The sequence below is a fragment of the Neolamprologus multifasciatus genome, chromosome 9 (genome assembly GCF_963576455.1).
Source record: "Neolamprologus multifasciatus chromosome 9, fNeoMul1.2, whole genome shotgun sequence".
NCBI lineage: Eukaryota > Metazoa > Chordata > Actinopteri > Cichliformes > Cichlidae > Neolamprologus > Neolamprologus multifasciatus.
In genome coordinates this window covers 3,671,040-3,692,539 of record NC_140447.1, presented here as the reverse complement: position 1 = coordinate 3,692,539, position 21,500 = coordinate 3,671,040, and the positions used below count along the sequence as shown (strand labels likewise).

Genomic DNA, 21,500 nt, shown 5'->3' with positions numbered 1-21,500 from the left:
GACTGAAGTATGCACAGTAAGTATATATATATATATATATATATATATATATATATATATATATATATATATATATATATATATATCTTTGTTTTAATTATTTAGACCAATAGGCTGTACCACATCCCTTTGTAACACCATTTTGTTTCCATTGCACAGGACAGTGAAGCAACCCTGTCAGATGACTGAGGAACTCCCTGTAAGTGCATAATTTGGCCTGAATTTGTATCTACTTGTGTACTTCTATGTGTTTCTGACTGCAGTATGATTTGCAGGCAAAGAGGCCGGCAGAGAGGCCTGATACAGAGGTGGGCAGTCTTGTAATTAATTTTACTTCCTACATGACATGTATTGACCATTAAATGTTGTCTCTACAATTGAAACAGGGTGACATTCGTTTGCTCTATAAGAGAAGTCTCCAGCAAAAAATGGAGTATACTGAGCTAAAGAAACAAAAGCTTCTAGGTGAAATCGAACTTCAAGCTCTAATGAGGCAAAACGTTCAACTAGAAATTGAGTTGCTTCAAAGGAACTTCAGAGTAAGTAAAAATACACTTTCATACAGAGCACTATTGATGACCTTGCGTGATACAGTATATATGATTTTTTTCCTGGCAAATGATGACTGGCTTTTTTTTTTTGATGAGACAGAAAAAGATGCTCAAATAAATTTCAATGAAAAATATGTTTTGTCATGTTTTTAATATTCGAAATTGTGTTGCACAATTCTGTCCCGTGCAGCTCTGCCACTACGTTGGTCCAAGTGCACTGGCTGGAGGTCATCATCAGGCTGCACCTCCACCACAGGAGTCCTCTCCTTTCTGATGGTGGCAATGTTGTGCAGTACGGCACATGCAACAATAATGTCACATGCCCTGTCAGGTGCAACCCTCAGACTTTTCAGACACTGAAATCTTCCCTTTATTTGCCCAAAGGTCATTTCAATGCATGCCCTTGTCCTGGCAAGAGCTGCATTGTAGCGGGTTTGTGGCCCAGGGTTGGGGTCAGGGAACGGTGTCATGAAGTACTGCCTGCATGCATAAACCCTGTCTCCAAGGAGAATCCCATCGTAGGCCCCTGTGTAATGGAGAAATGCTGTTATGTTAGGCCCAAAATAAGTATGAAATATCAAAATAAGTCTCTTTTTCTTACCACGCTCAAATAATGTGCATAACCCTGACTCTCTGAAAATTGTTGAGTCATGCACTGATCCGGGCCATTTAGCTTCCACATTTGTGATATGGCACATAGAGTCACACACCATCTAAGAGATTTCATTATATGTGAACACACTCCTTTTCATTATATATTACCATCTAAAATATTAGTATTACTCACCGGCACATTTATACTGTGAACCCCCTTTCGATTGACAAAATCCCCTTCATTGGGGCATGGGGGGGCCTTGATCGCAATGTGTGTGCAGTCTATGGTACCAATCACATTATGGAAGCCTGCGGACAATCGAGCTATAGTTACAGACATAGGTCATGATTGCATCACATTCATTATCGAATTTAATGTACCTGCAATAGAAAAAAAGCCCTGTTTGACAACCTGTGGTCTTAAGTGGCTTGGAAAAACCACAAACACACCCAGGAAATGCTTGAGTGCCAGGTATACTTTGCGAATGGAACGGCAGACAGCACTTTTGCCAATGTTCTCTGCGTCTCCAACAGCGTACAGAAACGTGCCACTCACAAAGAAACGCAAGGCAATGCACACAGTTTGTGCAGTTGTTAATGCCCGACTACGGTGAGTGGAACTCTTATCATAGGGATCCAACAAGTTGGTTAAGTAAATAATACCCTCACGGGAAAATCGATATCTCTCTATGAGCACACTGTCGCGCTGAGCTAAAGGATCCTGTCTATCCCGCAATATACGCTGAATTCTGAAAACTCTCCTTATCAATCTTGCACCTTCTGCAATGGGTTGCTCGCGTACAAACGGACAGGACATGGCTGCGACAGACTTCCCAAATCCACCTTCGCTTTTATAGCCGTGGTCTCTCATCTTGATTACACGAAGTAATTTACTATTACTACTCTAAAATATGAATTACATCTGAAATAATCAAATACATGAAATAGAATGATTAATAGTACATTTCCCTTTTTTTAGGAAATGACCTGTATGTATCTGTATGAAATCAATAAAAGAATCAAATACTGCATTATCTTTAGTTACATTGATAATATTTATTTATGGAAAAACAGTGGAAAAATATCACTGTTGCTTTCGTATAAATGAAGCGGACATACCTGAGTGGCCGCGATCTAATCCTGTTTACATAAAGTAAGCCTGCTCCCAAGCAGGTTTACGCTTATGGATCTGTTGCTATGACAGCAAGTCCCGGATGAGCTTCGGAGAACCGAACGATCCAAGATCACGCAAAATCGTCAACAATCAAATCCAGCTAACTTACTTAGCGAGGTACGAAGAACGGACCCCTGGATCAGTGTGGTTTCATCTAACAAAGGCAAACAATGGACAACATAAGGCGTTCCCTACATGTTATGCAACTATACAAAACTTCTGATGGAGTTCTCTCTGATTTCCCAGGATGTATTTTGGATAGACTAAAATATTCACAATAGCCAGAGTTGACTGAATTCAAATATTTCTAAGATCCAATTATTACAATAAAATGGCCAGAAATTCACCCCGTTCCTTTCATTTCAGGGCTTTTCAATAATAGGAGATACTTACATGAAGTGGGACCCACTGATTCACATGCTGAGGATGTGACCTCCTCCTAAACTTACTCCGTCTGTTTTGAAACCAGGTTTTTACCTAAAATGGAAGAAAACAGAAAACATTTCATGAGTACAATGGACCCAAAATTCAATTTCTTATGTTGTAGTAAATTGAAAAACACTCACCTGTTTGTAGGTCAGTCCTGTCATCTCTGTCAGCTGTTTCATCTCTCTTGGCTCATAGTAATGTTTCACATTAAAGTGATGGACAAGAATATTCAACTGTCTCTCTGTGAACACCACCCGGGCCTTTCCTTTAGGTTTCTCTGGAGCAGTGTTGGGATCAAATTTGTCGTTTATTGGAAGAAAATGGATGGTATTGACTGACACATTTACAATATATATAAAAAGAAGACTTCATCACTCTCCTACTTGCCTTAATCTAGGCACACCAACTTTGGGAAAAAAGAACAAAAAAGAGCAAAAAAGCGTGGATTATATGTTAATTCTTTTATATTTTTTTAGACTTTAAATAATGCAGAGGTTCAGTGAGTCTCATCAAAACAGCCTCTGTTTAATATTTCAATGGCAATAAGATAAAAATTTACAAGCAAAAACAACCTGTAAAACAGGATAAAACATGCATGTAGCTTCCATGTTGAAAACTGCAGATGAGGTGGAAGTCTTTTAAATCTTTGTGAAAACCACCAGCATGTGGTTTGGCAAGACCAAGGTGGAAGAAATCCTCATCTGAAGCTTTGCTGAACATAATGATTTCTCTCAGGTCATCATGATTTGGTCTTTATCCTGATCAAGTTCTAAATGTTGTGGGCCAAAGATTTGTTTGTTTGCTTTATAAATTATGTGTAGAGTTCTGGTCAACCAAGTCTTTAAATGTAAGAGTATTTAATAAAAAGTGGATTTGGTGGTTCTGTTGACGTGGTTTTATTTATGATCCCTATTACACTTTGTGTGTGTTTTACAGGTTATCGATATATTCATAATGACCATGATGGTTTGTGATTTATTATCACCGGAAGAAGTTTGTTCTTTCAGATAATTTATTTTAATTCTATGTTATTTATCATCAGACTCCTGAATGGTATGAGTTTTGTTTGCTCAGATTCAGTGTTAATCGATTATAGAAAAAGTCTTCAATTTCTTAAAGTAATTTTCTAGTTCATTCAGAAGTTGTTCCAAGTTACTTCCACAATAACTTTGCGTCATCTGCAAACAATATGACTTCTGTGTCTTTGAAATTACTTAGCTGAATGTACAATATCAATCCACATTCACTCAGTTAATGATTTATTCATTAATCTGTATTCAGGAGATTGAAAAACACCTTTTGTCATAATGCTTTTCAGAAACTCTCAAAGACAACATTACATGGATTATTAGACTCAGTGCTGCTCATTTATTGACTTGATTTTTCATTTCTGCAGCTCCTCTGTTCTGACAGCTCCACTCAGGCTCTGCTGGACACCACCGTGCTCCTGCTGCAAGGCGCCTGGTTGCTGGTACGCTTCCCAGTCATGATCATGGTGGCACTGTGAGCAAGAACCTGGCAACCTCCAGCCACCATGCCCCATTGTAACATTCCTTGACAGATCCCAACACAGCCCTGATACAAACATACATGGCCATCAGCAGCATCCTACACTTTAATTGAGCTGACTTCAGGTGTTCACTAAGGGGAAGATTTAATAACATTGCATGTTTCATTTCAAGACTCTGTAGTCACAGAGCAGAGAGTAGAAAAGGTGACAATAAAATGTTTTTGGAGCTTTACTACCAAGTAATCAACATCAGACTCATTAACAATTAAAAGAAAACCCAACATTTAGAGTCTTAGGAAGATAATCACAGAGGCAAAAACTTTCCACTGTATCGTCTCAGGTTTCTTAAAATGAAGTTTGAGGTAGGGTTGTTATTTGAGGTATTCCTGGGAAAATCTTTTTGTCCATTTGAAAGCTCCAGATTCTTTAGATTATCTGTCTCATACATTGATTGTGAATATAGAGGATTGTAGCTCAAGTTAACATGGAAAGAGAGTTCTAAAGTCTCTAAAACATTTGGATGTTCAGTCTCTGACAGAAGGTGTGGAGACATGTAGAAAGTTCAGTTTGAATGGGTGAAACTAATATTTTATTCACAGTTTCTCAAACACAAGGAAGAGAATTTTCTTAATGTATATTTTACAATATTTTTTTTTACAACAAATACAACAAAATGAAACAAAACACATTTTGATGAATTCATCTCTTAATCTTATATACAGAATTTCTGATGGTGTTTTCTCTGATATCCCAGTATGTATTTTGGCTATTTTGACTATTTACAGTAGCTGGAGCCTACTGAATTCTAATATTTCTAAAATCCATTGGATATTGAATACCCTCCTCCCCCTTTACTGAAAGCAATCAAATCTATGAGACTCTATGTTGAGCTACATGAAGACAATAAAAATAATAAAAAAAGTCCAGGGTTGTTTATATTCCATTCAGTGCTGAACTGGTGTTCAAATCAAATTTTATTAGTCAAATACACAGTCATACAAAGTACAACATGCAGTGAAATTCCTGTGTCCTGGGGCTGCGGATGTAGCCGCACCAGGAAGAAACCAAAAAGACAGTGAAAATACATACATCAGGGACAAGAGGAAAAAAAGGAAACAGGTATGCAGGGGAGAGACGATGTTTGGGTTTGGTGCCTCCAATTTCACAGACAGTCTAAATGTCTGTCACTCATCACCAGGTCTGTCAATTTCTTGTTGAAGAGCCGTGAGCTTCTCCAAGATTTTATCCATGTTGCGTTGAGAGTTCCATGAGAACAGTCTGAATACTCACAGCTCTTCCCATTGCTTCGATCGTAGTGGCCATTTTTGCTGGGTTTTGAACAGCTGTGTCGTATTCGTGATGCCCGTTGCCTGGTGGCATTGACCAGCCAAACATCTGAGGGGAGTCAGGGAGGGTCCATTGAGGTCCAGCCACAGAATTGCCCACAGCATGAGAATAGTGGGCCTGATTATTTGCACCCATTCTCATTGAATTTACCTGGTGCTGGGTGTACTGCTCCCTGAACGGGGGCTGTCTCTCTCCCTGAAACTGAAGGGGACAAGGGGACTGTCAGTAAAACAAGAATAGTTGTTTTAAATTATTGGCATTACACTTTTTTAAATACAGTCAATTCCCCAGATAATGACAGAATCATAAACAATTCTGTTTAATAATAGGAGATACTTACATGAAGTGGGACATCCTGATTCACATGCTGAGGATGTGAACTCCTCCTAAACTTACTCCGTTTGTTTTGAAACCAGGTTTTTACCTAAAATGGAAGAAAACAGAAAACATTTCATGAGTACATTGGACCCAAAATTCAATTTCTTATGTTGTAGTAAATTGAAAAACACTCACCTGTTTGTAGGTCAGTCCTGTCATCTCTGCCAACTGTTTCATCTCTCCTGGCTCATAGTAATGGTTCAGATTAAACTGATGGACAAGAATATCCAACTGTCTCTCTGTGAACACCACCTGGGCCTTTCCTTTAGGTTTCTCTGGAGCAGTGTTGGGATGGTCCAGAGTGGCAGTGATGTTGCCATCCTGCCATCTGAGACAGAGCTGGAAACTGTCTCAGAGGTAGCAAAGGTTTTGTTGCCCATCTCCTTTTGTAGAGCAGTCTCCGCCCATATAGCGAGTTCTTCCAAGGAAAGACTCCCTTCAAGTCCGCTGCCTGAACTCCACGAGTCTGTGAGGGTAAAGACACAAGAGGCCAAGTAAGAACAAGTCTATATGGTCCACATGGGTCAGTTGCTGATATGTTTTGGCACGACTGACTTTCTAACAGAAAAAATAAAAAAGGGAATATTGATGAGTCTTAAACACAACAGTTTCACACAAACTTGGGGAAAAAAGTGGTGGGATATTTGTAGTGTTTGTTTCTCTTCTGAGACAGCAGGAAAAAAAGTTTTTAAAAAGGTAAATTGCTGAGCCTGAAACACAACAGTTTCCCAAAAAAGTGGAATATTTGTACATTATTCAGAACCAAGAGTGACTTCTGCCATCAGGATTTACAACACAGAGTGAAAGAGTATTTTTGCAAGTTGTCTTAGATGTTAGTCAACTCTGTTCATGTAGCTCACTAGGCAACAATGCTGAGTACATACCTGGAGAAAAGTGCATCCCATAATCTTCCATCTTTGAAATCCCAGTGATTAAAACAGGAAAGCTGGAGAAAGTATCTCTGCTGAAAGAGCTCCAAACCAAGCAGGAAGGTGAATTAAGACTTAAGAGCAATTCTCCTGGGCTTTTAAAGAGGTTTGTGGGTGTGGGCAGGAATGTGGGGGGTTGAGCTTCTTCCTTTGTGAGCCAATTTACCCTACCAAGTTTCTACCAACTGGCATCATTTACATTTCTTTAAAATGCTGTTTCTGAGGTCTGAAAACAGAAAGTACAGTTAGAAAGCAGCCATACAAATGAGCTTTACCAAATCCTTTCAGCTCACAGTTTATAAAATCTCAAAACTGCAATGCCTAAAATTACTATTCTACTTTCAATTAAACCTCCTACCCATTATTTTAGTGTCCGTTTTAACTGCTCTTAAATTAGCAAAAAATAAATAAATTCAACATGTGAGTTCTTCCCACTCACATAGATCATTTTTGCAAATGCATCCTCACACTAATTTGATCTCCAGGCGTTCAGTTGCACCTTTGTGTAAACCCCCAAAGCATCTTTTTAAGGTCAAAACAAGTTTTCCAAACTCTGACAAACCATTAAAAAAATCTGACACTGAATATCACGATGACCACTGACCACTCGTTTTGTCTTCATTAACTTTATTAAATGAAACAGTTTAAAAGTGGCAACTGAAATTACATCAATTGAACTCAGCATCTTTGAAAATGTTTTAAAATAAGCAAAATTATACCAATATTACATACAACTAATGACTTACATAATTAAGATCTTTGTGATCATGTGGAGAACATTACTGAGTTTATAAGGTAGCACATGGTAGCTTTCACCTTTGAAATGCACCTCTACATTGTAAAAGTCTCTGACACTAAAACACCCACATAAGTTAATGTAAACAATAGCAAGGCTAACGATCCACAACAACGCTCGTCATAAACCCACGGACACATGCATCTGGCCTCCTCTGGCTCATTCAGAATTAAAGAGACGCACCCAGTTCAGCCAGTGACCACTAAACATACGCTAATGTGTCTTTTAGAGTTCCTGTATCACACCCTGCTACCTCTGATTAATTATCAGGTCAATGCAGACAGATGGCACCAGGGCCATGAGAAATAAATAAAGGTTTCTGTGTTAACATGTCTTGATTTGAAGTAATTTCAAAGACACAGAAGTCATATTATGTGCAGATGACACAAAGTTATTGTGGAAGTAACTTGGAACAACTTCTGAATGAACTAGAAAATGAATTTAACTGAATTCTCGGTTGTTTCTATAATCAGTTAACACTGAGTCTGAGCAAAACAAAACTCATACTATTCAGGAGTCTGATAAATAACAAAGAATTAAAAAAGTAATTATGTTGAGGTTCATTAAAAGTAACTCGTTAAATGTACATATGTTTTGAAATCTCATGTTGTTATCTGGCTGTGCCATTACCATGGTGACGTGGACGCCATGGCAGGAAATACTTGGTGGACGCCTCTCCTTATATGTTCACTTTAAAAAAAAAAGTTGCAGCTCGACGCTCCTGTTAAAATAGAGGAAGTTTTTGGCTCAATCAAGTGTATGCGAGCGGTAAGGCCCCAGGCTCAGACAGATTTCCAGCTGAGTTGTTAAAAAAATTTAAAGACAAGCTAGCCCCTCTCCTTCTTGATCTATATAATGAATCTCTGAGAAAAGGCTGGCTGCTCCCCACTTTAACGAAGGCATCTATTTCAGTTTTACTGAAGAAAGGCAAAGAGCCTACGGCCTGTGAGTCCTACAGGCCCCTGTCTCTCCTAAATGTAGATTTTAAGATTTTGGCAAAACTACTTGCAATTCGGCTCGAGGCCGTTCTCCCACAGATTATCTCAAAGGAACAGAATGCACACGTACGGTGCTAAGCACAATTTTTTCTGCTCATTGTCCCACGTCTCCTGAGGTGATCATTTCTCTAGATGCAGAAAAGGCCTTTGATGGGGTTGAATGGGATTTAACTTTTTGCTGTACTGAATAGGTTTGGGTTTGGAGAAAGGTTTGTGTCTTGGACCAAACTTCTTTATACATCCCCTCAAGCTTCTGTCATCACCAACTCAGTTTGATCTGAGTATTTCCCACTATGCTGTGGCACTCGACAGGGATGTCCTCTTTCTGCCCTTCTCTTTGCTTTAGCCATAGAACCTCTTTCTGTTGCTCTGAAATCCCTCTCTTCCTTTCATGGAATTATCTGTGCAGGTGTTGAACTTAAGGTATCCCTGTACGCAGATGACCTTCTTTTGTATGCAGTTGACCCCATATGTAGTCTTCCTCCAATTTTATCTGTCTTGGAAAAATTCAGCTCTTTTTCTGGCTATAAAATTAATTTACTCAAGAGTGAATGTTACCCTGTAAACTCTTTAGCGTTAACACTTGAGCAGTCTGACATTCCTTTTAAGCTCAGCCCCTCGGGGTTTAGGTACTTTGGAATTAACATTACACGAACTTTGCCTTCACTGTTTTCTGAGAATTGTGCCCCCCTGGTCTCACAATTTGCATTAGATTTACAGAGGTAGAATTCACTCCCACTGTCACTAATTGGCAGGATTAATATTATCAAAATGAATGTGCTACCCAGATTTCTCTTTTTATGTCAGTGTATCCCCCTTTTTCTGCCCAAACAGTTTTTAAGTCCCTGGACCAGATGGTTTCTTCTTTTTTGTGGAATGGAAGAGCCCCTAGACTGAGGCTCTCTTTATTACAACAGTTTACCTCTAATGGGGGTCTTTCCCTACCAAAGTTTTTAATGTACTACTGGTCTTTACATATTCATAAGCTGACCTACTGGCTAAATTCACCTGACCTGATTTGGTGTAAACTTGAAATTCAATCAATCTTTCCATATTTTTTCACCTGCCTCCCTTATCTACTCATCACTGAGTAGCGTTGCTTCAAATCCCGTAGTGCTCTCTACACTTAAGATATGGTTTCACTTCAGGTCGCATTTTAAATTCATATCCCCCTCTACCAGATTACCATTGTTAAGGAATCATCTATTTCCCCCTGCCACTACCAACAGCGCCTATTTGACGTGGCACAAAAGAGGCATAAAAACCATGAGAGCCCTTTACAAAGATGATGTCTTTCTTAGTTTCACAGAACTATCCTCAAAATCTAACCTACCTCCTTCTCACTTGTTTCTCTATTTGCAAATTAGACTGTGTCTCATCACTGTTTCCAAATTTCCCAATTCTCCCTGCTGATCCATCATGGGTTGACCTTCTGGTTGTTAGGCCTAATCAAAAATCACCTCTATCAAATATATATTGTATGCTTATGGTGACCAAATCTGATTCTTCAGGTAAAATCAGAACCGCCTGGGAGCGTGAATTAGGTGTTGAACTGTTTAAATCATGGTGGGATAAGGTGAATCTCATCATGCGTTCAGGTACACGATGTGCTAGGCTACAGCTTATACAGTTTAAAGTAATAAATACAGTCAATTTCTCAAAATCCCGTTTATCTAATTTTTTTTCTTCAATTATAGACCAATGTGACAGATGTCACACCTCCCATTGCAATCTAAGCCATATGTTTTTCTTCTGTCCAAGTTTGAACCAATTTTGGACTGATTTCTTTTCTGTACTTTCAGGGGTTTTTGGAAGTCAGATCCGAGAAGACCCTTTAATTGCCATATTTGGAGTTCCAAAGATCCCTCTTAATGTAACTCCCCAGCAAACTAAGATCTTAGCTTTTTGTTCCCTTCTTGCTAGATGCTGTATTTTACTTCTTTGGAAATCTCCCACGTCTCCATCTGCATTGCAATGGCTTAATACTGTCCGGACATTCTTGAGGGTGGAGAAGATATCACTCACAGTGAAAGGTAGTTCTGAAAGATTTATCCACAAGTGGACACCCTTTGTGGAATATCTCAAATCTTTTCCTTAGAACAATGCAATTTACCCACCCTGCGACTAGATTGAAAAGAATTTGAAATGTACTCTTTGTTTTTTAAGGTAGGCATAGGCACTGAAGAAGTTTTTTGTCTGGAAACCCACCATCAAAGTACCCATTGTCTCTGATGTCTGCAAATAAGAATAACCAGAACTCCAGACACTGGCTGTGAAGAAAATGCCACCAGTATTCAATTCTTTCATTGGAAGTACTTCCTCCCTCCAGGTAACTCTCAAAGGTGTCGTAAAGAGCCGCGGGCACAAGGAAACACTGAAAGCCTATAACATGGCCATTTCAGTTCCAAGATCACCTCTTGCAACTCTACACCACTTCCACGTAACACCCCCCGATCACTTTCAGATTACTATTTGTTGTGTATGCATTAAGACAGATTATTTTTCTCGACAAACCATCAACACTCTCATTGATTCAGATGCCATATGGTTTCAGTTTGCTGTAGGAGTACAGGTGCCAGATGAAGTTCAGCCCTTTTGAAAAATAGTTCGCCTTCGCCTGAGACGTCTTGTGTGCCTCAATGCCACCCCTCAGGGATCCAGCTCATTCAACACCAAGCGCACATCCTCTTTCCTCACGCGTAGTCAATGTTCTCTGCATTTAGCATATATCCATCGGTACACGTGAAGCTACCAGAGTACTACAACTGGTTGTCAATGAATTCAACCAAGACTTCCAGGTCAGAGTACGCTTTTGTGATGAGTGTGTCCCCTAAGAACCTGCGCTAAGAACTCTCTTCAGATGTCTCTCACTTTTGTAAAACTTGTGTGTACTGCCAAGCACTGTTTTAATATATAAAGATATTAAAACAGAGTCCAATCTCAAAATTAAAATCTACTTACTTTTTAACCTTTTTATTAAATACTCTTAAATTTAAAGACTTTGTTGACCTCAGAACTCTACACATAATTTATAAAGCAAACAAACAAATCTTTGGCCAAAACATTTAGAACTTGATCAGGATAAAGACCAAATCAGGATGACCTGAGAGAAATCCTTATGTTCAGCAAAGCTTCAGATGAGGATTTCTTCCACCTTGGTCTTGCCAAACCACATGCTGGTGGTTTTCACAAAGATTTAATAGATTTCCAACTCATCTGCAGTTTTCAACATGGAAGCTACATGCATGTTTTATCCTGTTTTACTGTTTTATTTCTTTTAGATCTTATCTTCTTGCCATTTAAATATAAAACAGAGGCGGCTTTGATAAGACTCAGTGAATCTCATTTAAAATAAAACAATAAGATAAACATTAACATGTAATCTACATCTTTTTTCCCTTTTCCCCAGAGTTGGTGGGGCAGATGAAGGCTCGAGTAGCAGACTGATAAAGTCAACTTTTTATATATATTGTAAATGTTGCAGTCAGTGCCATCCATTTTCTTCCAACAAATGACGACTTTGCTATGATTAAATACTGGTTGCATTTTTGTTTTGCTTTCATTGAGTCTCTAACATCATAATTTACAATATTTGATAGGATGTTAAAAAGTGAAAGTCATGAAATCTTGTGTTTAGCCTCTGACCCAGAATGTCAAAACAGAAATGGAGACTCGTCAGACCAGGAAACATTTCTTCAATCTCTTATTGTCTAATATTTGTGAGTCTGTTTCCTCAGTTTGCTGTTCTTAGCTGACAATAGTGGTAGCCAGTGGGGTCTTCTGCTGCTTCTAGCCCATGTGCTCCAAGTTCTGATATGTTGTGCGCTCAGTGATGGTCTTCTGTATAGTTTGCTTTAAATGAGTGGTTATTTTTAGTCTCTGCTGCTTTCCTATCAGTATGAAGTCATCTGGTCTTTCTCCTTTGACCTCTGACATCAAGAAGCTCGTTTCACTCAGAGAAGTGCTGCTCACTAGATGTATCGCTGAGTTTAACATTCTTTTGTGCACTTTACATTAGTTTCTTCTCTTTGATTCAACACTCACTCTTTCAAGTTGTTTTCTATCTCGGTGAATCACTGAGATTTAAAGAAGGTTCCACACAAGCCCTGATCAAGTCCTAAATGTTGTGGGTCAAAGATTTGTTTGTTGCTTTATAAATTATGTGTAGAGTTCTGAGGTCAGTCAAGCCTTTAAATTTAAGAGTATTTAATGAAAAGGCTAAAAAGTGGGTTTGGTTTATTATCCTAATTCTATGTTATTTATCATCAGTTTATTAATGATATAATTTGTTTGACTCCCAAATAGTATGAGATTTGTTTTGCTCAGATTCAGTGTTAAATCATTATAGAAAAACCAAGTCTTCAATTTCTTAAATTCATTCTCTATTAGATGTCTGGGAAGGTTCCCAGTTATCCAGGTCATCGTAGTCTAAGGATTTTAGAAAGAAAATTACCTTTTTAGTTGCTTGCAGACGTTTCACCTCTCATCTGATAGGCTTTTTCAGTTCAAAGTGGTAGAGAGTCACAGATTTAAGCCATATAGTGTTGCCCCAAGAGGGACAATAGACCCCATAACGATCCTCTACCTAGTCACACAAGCCAAGGTGTGAAAACGGGTGTAGGTCATATTCAGCCAAGGTTTCAGGTGAACTCATTTCACCTCAAGTTCATTCAGAAGTTTCAAGTTACTTCCAGAATAACTTTGTGTCATCTGCAAACAATATGACTCCTGTGTCTTTGAAATTACTTCAAATCAAGACATGTTAACACAAACACTTTTACCCGAATTTACCTCATGGCCCTGGTGCCATCTGTCTGCATTGACTTGATAATTAATCAGAGGTGGCAGGATGTGATACAGGAACTCTAAAAGACACATTAGCGTATGTTTAGTGGTCACTGGGTGAACTGGGTGCGTCTCTAATTCTGAATGAGCCAGAGGGGGCCAGATGCATAGGTCCATGGGGTTTATGATGGGCGTTGGTGTGGCTCATTAGCCTTGCTATTGTTTTACAATGTAGAGGTGAAACTACCATTTGCTACCTTATAAACTCAGTAATGTTCTCCACATGATCAAAAATATCTAAATTAGAGGTGTAATTCATTATTTGTGTGTAATATTGGTATAATTTGGCTTATTTTAAAACATTTTGAACCTCAGGTTTCAATACTCACTGAAATAATACAGATCGTATGCAAAAATATATTTAAAGAGTAGCTGTATTTGCTCTGAAACATTTGAAATTATAAACTATGTGCACAAATCTTCTGATAATAGAAAGTAAATTAAACATCGGTGCAAAGATCAAACTGGTTGCTTGTCTGAAACAACCAGAGCAGGAAGTTAAATCAAAATCATCTAACACAGATCTAGTTGACATGAAAGCAGAACAATCTAAACACATTAGATTTGTTTGTTTTATTAAATATATTTTTTACATTATATAGACCACCTTGTTTTGTTTTAAACACATGATTAACTATGCAGACCTTGATAAATTGACTTAATTTCACTTGCCACTTTCAGACACTCATTTATTAAAGTTAATAAAGACAAAATGATTGGTCAGTGGTCATTGTGATATTCTGTGCCACATTTGTGAATGGTTTGCATGAGTACAAAAACCATTTTTGCCTCAACAAGCTGCTGTGGGGGTTTACACAGAGGTGTAACTGAACGGCTGCAGGTCAATTTAGCGTGAGGATGTTTTTGCAAAAATGTTCTATGTGAGTGGAAAGTTCTTTCTAACACTGCGTTAATTGATGCAAAACATGCAGTGAGTTCATTTCAGTAATTAGCTGCTAAGTGCTGCTCAAACATGAGCACACCAGTGAGGGAGCCAGTGATGTCCTCACAAAATATTTCTTTCAAAGTCACCAATACATTTATCTGCAATGACTTTTCCTCCAATGAGGACACTGGTAGAATGAAATAAAGCTTCTGTTAAATACTGTTAAAAAAAGACTCAGAAATCTCGCCGTGTCATGTCACACCCACCAACCAAAGGAAGAGTTTGACCTGTTTTGAGCTCAAGTCTCTCATCACAGGCTGATGTGTGCTTCCTCCTGCACACTGACACAGCTGGTGAATTTAGTTCAGTAGAAAGAAAACAGTTCCTACATTAAAATGTTAATAAAAGCAAAAAAACAGACTTTGCAGCTGAGGAAAACCTTTGTTACTCTCAGAAACACATCAAATCCATCTTGTTCCGATTTACTGTAGAGACTTATTTACAAAATTGGGAAAAGGAGAAGCCCCTCACCCCACACTTCAAGCCAGCTTTAGTAGATATTCTGTACCCAAGTTGGAGATCACACTTTGCCATTTCTTGACGTACCAGTGCTTAAAAGATAAAATAATTTTAGGCATTAAGTGTTTCATATTTTATAAAGTGTGAGGTGGAAGGATTTGGTAAAGCTCATTTGTATGGCTGCTTTCTAACTGTACTTTTTTTCAGACCCGAGAAACAGCATTTTAAAGAAATGTAAATGATGCCAGTTGGTAGAAACAGCCTGACTGGTTGTAAAGAGACTCACGAAAGAAGAAGCTCAACACCCCACATTCCTGCCCACACCCACAAACCTCCTTAAAAGCCCAGGAGAATTGCTCTTAAGTCTTAATTCACCTTCCTGCTTGGTGTGGAGCTCTTTCATCAGAGATACTTTCTCCAGCTTTCCTGTTTCAATCACTGGGATTTCAAAGATGGAAGATTATGGGATGCACTTTTCTCCAGGTATGTACTCAGCATTGTTGTCTAGTGAGCTAATATGAACAGAGTTGGCTAACCTCGAAGACATCTTTGAGCAAAAATACCCTTTCACTCTGTGTTGTAAGTCCTGATTGCAGAAGTCACCATTTCTCCCTCCACAGCTGAACAGAGAGTCCACTTCAGCACCATCTGGGCTTTGAGTCCCTTTTTAAACTTTCTAATTGGCAACATCTGGTGGCACATTTTAATAATTCAGCAAGTAAAATCAAGTGAAATTGTGTGCGTGGGAAATTGATTAAGGCTCATCAGTTGATCCCTTTTGTATTATTTTCTGTTAAAAAACTCAACTGTGCCAAAACATCAGTAGCCACGGTGACCCATGTGGACCATATATACTTGTGCTTACTTAGCCTCTGTCTTTCTATCCTCACAGACTTGTGGATTTCTGGCAGCAGCCTGCAAGGGAGTCTTCCCTTGGAAGAACTTGCAGCATGGGCTGAGGCAGCTCTCGCTAAGGAGATGAGCAACATGTCTGAGACTGCTGAAGCTGTTTCCAGCTCTGTCATGGAGGAGGAACTGGTTTTTGGTGCCCCAAGAAACCAGGAGGGCAGCAACACTGTCACACGTACTGTGTGTGTGAAGGAAGAAAAGGTGCTCAAAGGAAGGACCCGAGGGCTGTTCTCAGACAGCCAGTTAAAACCTCTTGTCCATCACTTTAATCAGAAACATTACCCTGAACCACAAGAGATGACAGAGTTGGCAGAGCTGACAGGACTGACCTACAAACAGGTGAGTGTTTTTCAAGGTTACTAGAACATAAGGAACTAAATTCGTTTTGAATTTTCGGTCTATTGTACTCATTAAATTTCTTCCATTTTCCTCCATCTTTAGGTGAAGACTTGGTTTCAAAATCGAAGGAGAAAGTTTAGGAGGATTCCAGATTCTCAGCATCTCAATCAGGGCGTCCCGCTTCATGTAAGTATCTCCAATTATTAAACAGAACTGTTTTTAATTCAGTCACTATCTGGGGAATTCATTTAATTAGATGAAGTGTATTGTTTATAATTTAAAACAAGAACTCTGTATTGTGGTTTTACTGACTGTGCATCTGTCTGTGATTCAGTTTCAGGGAGCGTCCTCACTCAGCGAACAACTGGACATCAGCCTCATGAGAAAGGGTGCAAATAATCAGGCCCACTATCCTGATGCTGTGGGCAATGTTGTCTCTGGACCTCAATTGACCCTCTACAACTCACCCCAGATGTTTGGCTGGTCGATCCCACCAGGCAACTGACATTATGATTGCAACACTGGTGTCTTAAGCACTGCATGGAATATGAACAACCCCGGACTTCACAGTTTTTATAGAGAAAGCGGAGAGCCTTGCTAACAGCTAAAGATGGCTGTAGCTACTGTTACATCTCTTTCATTTCTCAACTATCATTCTGAAGCCTTAAGATATGCATTTCTGATATACTGGACGCTAATTTTATTTTTTTATGATTTCATTTTAATGTAAAGTTATTTAAAAGTTAACGCAGAGGCAGGTTTGATAAAACTCAGTGAACTTCTTCGTCATTTACACTTTTACAAAACAAGGAAAAATTAGCTTGGTCATAGTTGGTGGGGTAGATTAAGGCTTGTGTCAGTGACTGATAAAGTCCACTTTTTATACGGTGTAACTGTTGTAAAGTCAACATGAATCTGTAATGATTTTTCTTCCAATAAATGAGGACTTTGCTAAAACGAAATACTTTCTCCATGCGTCATTTTTATTGAGTCTCAACACATTTTTTGTTAAAAAGTATAATGAAATCTCGTGTTTGGTTTCTCATGTGGGTGTGTGCTTTCTTCTTCACACATCAGCCAAGGTGGAGAGCCTTACAACAGTTAATGTTCAATATCACAGATATTGTAAATAGTAGCTAGTATCAATGACTGAGCTGACAGGATATCAGGATTCTGATCTGTTCTGTTTTCTGTACTTTTAGTAAATGGTAGGCATGGGCTGAACATTAGGCCCTTTATCTTAAAACCCATTGATTTTAGAAATATTAGAATTCAATAGAATCTGTGGTTTCTGTAAATACCTTGATGCGTGCTCAATCATCCACGTCAGGAAACCCCACAAAGTTGATTCTGTTCATCTGGACCTAACGCTTTCAGTAGGACAAAGGTTGTCAGTAGGACAAACTGGTGTATATCATGATTTTTATGGATATTTCTCACTGGTGAGAACAGTTTTGCTTGTTCTGCTTTAACACTGCTGTTTTTTGTTAACAAAGGGGGCCAGATGCATGTGTCTATGGGGTTTATGATGGGCAACTTTTTTATAACTGCTTGCATATTAGCAGAGACATCCAACTCATGCAAGGACTCAACGTCTCCCATTGCATTACAACATTGCCTTAATAGAAACCCATATTCCTGCAAAGCCTTCACATCATCAGATTTTATAGGTGGCCATTTACTGACCCTTTCAATATAGGCAGCAGCAATTTTCAGCGAATTGCCAAAGTTCGCCTGGAGCAAAGATTTAGCTTTAGCATATCCATACTCAGCAGGCATATACTGACAGCTTCTGACCATTTCTCTTGGATGGCCTCTAGTGTATTGCTCGAGAAAATATAAACAATCCTTAGCACTGTGAGCTTGACTCTCCACCATGTGCTCAAAAGCTCTCAAATGTTTGATATTGCAAAGGATCACCATCAAATAACTGAATGTCACGCCTTGGTAGCAAAAACAGAGACTGCTGCTCAGCCAATAAAGTTGTAATTTCATTTTGTTTCTTCAAAACTGTTACTAGATGATCATGACCCTCACTACCTTGTGCTGTATGTGTAAGAGGTTTTGATTGTGCGTGAGACTGCGACATCATCTGAGTAGTTGAAACTGCACCTGGAAATACTTGATGTAACTTCGTCTCTGACTGTTCCAACGAAACAACCTTAGGCTGAGAAATATTTTTAACCTTGGGCCTTACATCCAATACATGCGCTTGATGATCACTTGCATCAACACCCTGATATGGTCGCTCTGGTAACACAGGTTTGAACGTCGGAGCATTAGGATTTAAAACACCTAAACTCCCCTGCTCTCGATCTAAATACGAATTCATTCCATCAGATTCACCATTAACAGCACTTGAGACCCGGGACATTTCAGAAGCTTTTAAAACATTCACCTTTGCTGCTGAGGCTGCTATTTCAGTTTCTAAGTCAAGCAGCTCCTTTCTTTTCTTAAGCTGTATTTCTTGTTCTTCCAAAGCATGCCTTTCTTTCAACAACCTCTGTCGAACAAGAAGGGCAGCCATGTCAGCCTCTGCCATTATGCGTGCTGACAAGACAGATGAAACCATGGAGCTACTGAGTGATGATTTACTTTTCCTACAACTTCTGTTTCCAACATTAGAGATGCTATCACTTGGATTAACATCATCTATCACAGCACCTTTACCAACATTCCCGGTGTGCCTAGAAGCACCAGAACCATTTCCAGCAGGTAATACATCAGAAGAATCAACACCAGGTGGATTTAAATGTGGCAAATCAAGCTCAGACACCAGATTTTTACTCTGAGGGTTTCCCTTTGCATCATGAAGCCATTTCTTTATCTCTTCCATAAACTCAGTATTATGTGCCCGCACACTCATAAACCAAGCAGTTTGTTTTTCTTGCTCTTCTTGAGGAAGCAAAGGAAGCAAGGTTTCATGCAGATGAGTTGTCTCATTAAGCAATACAGACAAATTCTCTAACTGAGACTGAACAGTGGAAACATTATCTTCAGATTGCTTTAATTCTTTAATAACCTTTATGACATTTTTAATTTTATTAATCTTAGTGTGACGTTCTGTTTGAAGCCTTTCAATCTGATTCTCCAAAGCCTTAGCAGTCGGTTTCGGCTGTCTTTTCCTTCCATCCACATCACCACATTGTATTAATTGGTGTGTCTCCATTTTTCTTCAAAACGTTACAAAATCCAAACTCTGAACTGCACCTATGCCACACAGCTTCATTCCAACACATCAACTTGATGACATTCCCTTCAATAAACCTTGGACACACAATTAACAGGAGCAATATCCCCCACTATCTGCCTATTAAACCTAACTAACTCAACCTAGTCTTCCGTACATACTAGCGGTGGGTATTTATGTACCTGCATACCGTCAGCTGTGAGGAAGACAAACTGTCTTAAACACAAACTGCGGCGGTACTCCCAAGCCAATGGCTTCAGCCGCCTGATGCACAATAACTAGAAAGTAAATCAGTACAACGCCTAGTGCAGCTGTACTGCTGAAACCTAACAGGGGAACAAGACTCCTGAAAGAAATCTGTTTTGTGTAGCCAAAGGCTTAATCTAAAAGCTGCGTGGACAAAGGCAACAGCAAACTATAAAACTCTCACTAATAAAACTCATCTTTATATAAACAATCCAATAAAACCTACAAACTTTTCTGTTGACAATTTGTTGCGGCTCCTCCAACCTATGGCCGTGGCAGGCTAAACATGAGGACACAGATGACGGGCAACAATGAACACAAGATACACTTCTGTACCATTTGCTCCTTTTATTCCACATGCAACTGTCCAATATACAAATCAGTGCCTGGGATTAACTTATTAAACAAATGCACAGACCACAAACAAATAACTGCAACTCACCAATAACTGCACTAACTACTATGCCAAATTACAACTTGGCCTATGGCATCAATTAGTGCACAAATATACAAAACCATCAAGTTCCAGTTAAAATACATCAAAATTATTCAAGCTGCGGTCAACAGAAAGTTCTGCCTCATGCTCACCCTACCTTTCTGCTCATCAACATCAGGTGCTGTGAACAGGTGAGTGCAACCATTTTAATTATATTGATACGGCCAATCATTGAAAGTGGGAGAAGCTTCCATTTATCTATCATACACTTGAGCTCATCAGTTAGAACTGAATAATTAAGCCTGAAGAGGAGTTTTGAGTTCCTAGGGATGTTAATACCCAAGTGTGAAATATAATCATGGGGGACCTTAAAGGGCAAACTAGACAGGAAATCGGCGCCCAGACTGGACGACAGCAGCATAAGAACAGACTTCTTCCAATTCATGGTGAACCCTGATAAGTGGCCAAAGGTGTCAATCAGTTTAAGAAGTGGAGCTAAAGCAAAAAGCATTGGAGAGAGGCAACAACCCTGCTTGGTCCCACGGTGTAAGAGGAACGGGAGCGACCTCTCATGGTTGGTAAGGACCGAGGAATGAGGGCAAGTGTAAAGTACCTTAACCATATTCAAAAATTTTGACCCAAATCCAAATTTGTCAAGAGTAGCAAACAAATAACTCCACCTGGTCAAAAGCCTGCTGGGCATCAAGTGAAATCACAGCAGAATTGGGCAGTGTTGTTGAGTACATCGCATTTAAGAGACATCTAGTATTTGAGAAAGAAAATCTATTGGGGATAAAACCCGATTGATCAGGATGAATTAAACGGGAAAAACTCAAAATGTCAAAAATCTGTTTTTCATAATAGAAATATCATCAAATAACTTTAGAAAAACTTCCATTTGACTTGTTACATTTAATGTTAAAAAATATATATTTTATTGTTTAATTAATGTTAAAATGTTAGTCTGCCAAATGTGCAGCAATTTAATGTATTTATTGGACTGTATAACTGCATCTCTACCAGTTTCTCTGCACTCCAGCCTCTTCTGTGTCATGTGAAGGGATTTCCCTTAATGCAGGAGAAATTATCTCCACGAAAAGGAACAGGTTCAGCCATCGCACAGTGGAACAAATTCGCTTCTTAAATAAAAATGAAAAAAGGTTACCTTAAAAGCATCATGTTTTTAATTTGCAAGTTCATAAGCATTTTCCATTTCACAATCAATTCTACCTCCAGGTCAGAAATATGTATAGGAAAATTTCCCCAATATAATATTATTTATAAATACACCCATCTTGCGATTAATTGCATAAGTGCATGGAGGCAGGACCTCAGAGCAGAAACATACTTCATCATGTGTTGTACATTATTATATGTATATTATATGTAACGTGGTGTTTTCCAATTATTGTATTTACCAACAT

The 21,500-nt window shown here is 38.9% G+C and overlaps 1 protein-coding gene and 1 long non-coding RNA gene across 2 annotated transcripts in view; both read right to left on the bottom strand.

Annotated features, from left to right (window-relative positions):
- Positions 1–21,500, bottom strand: part of LOC146510790 (uncharacterized) — a 360,605-nt gene that overhangs the window by 42,427 nt on the left and 296,678 nt on the right. The window lies entirely within an intron of this gene.
- On the bottom strand, positions 4,945–13,502 carry LOC146510821 (homeobox protein NANOG-like). Its single transcript, XM_085173534.1, has 4 exons — positions 13,498–13,502; positions 6,119–6,311; positions 5,946–6,029; positions 4,945–5,806 (listed from the first exon to the last, which is right to left on the bottom strand). The coding sequence occupies exons 1-4, from the start codon at positions 13,500–13,502 to the stop codon at positions 5,501–5,503; spliced, it is 588 nt and encodes a 195-aa protein (XP_085029660.1). The 3' UTR covers positions 4,945–5,500.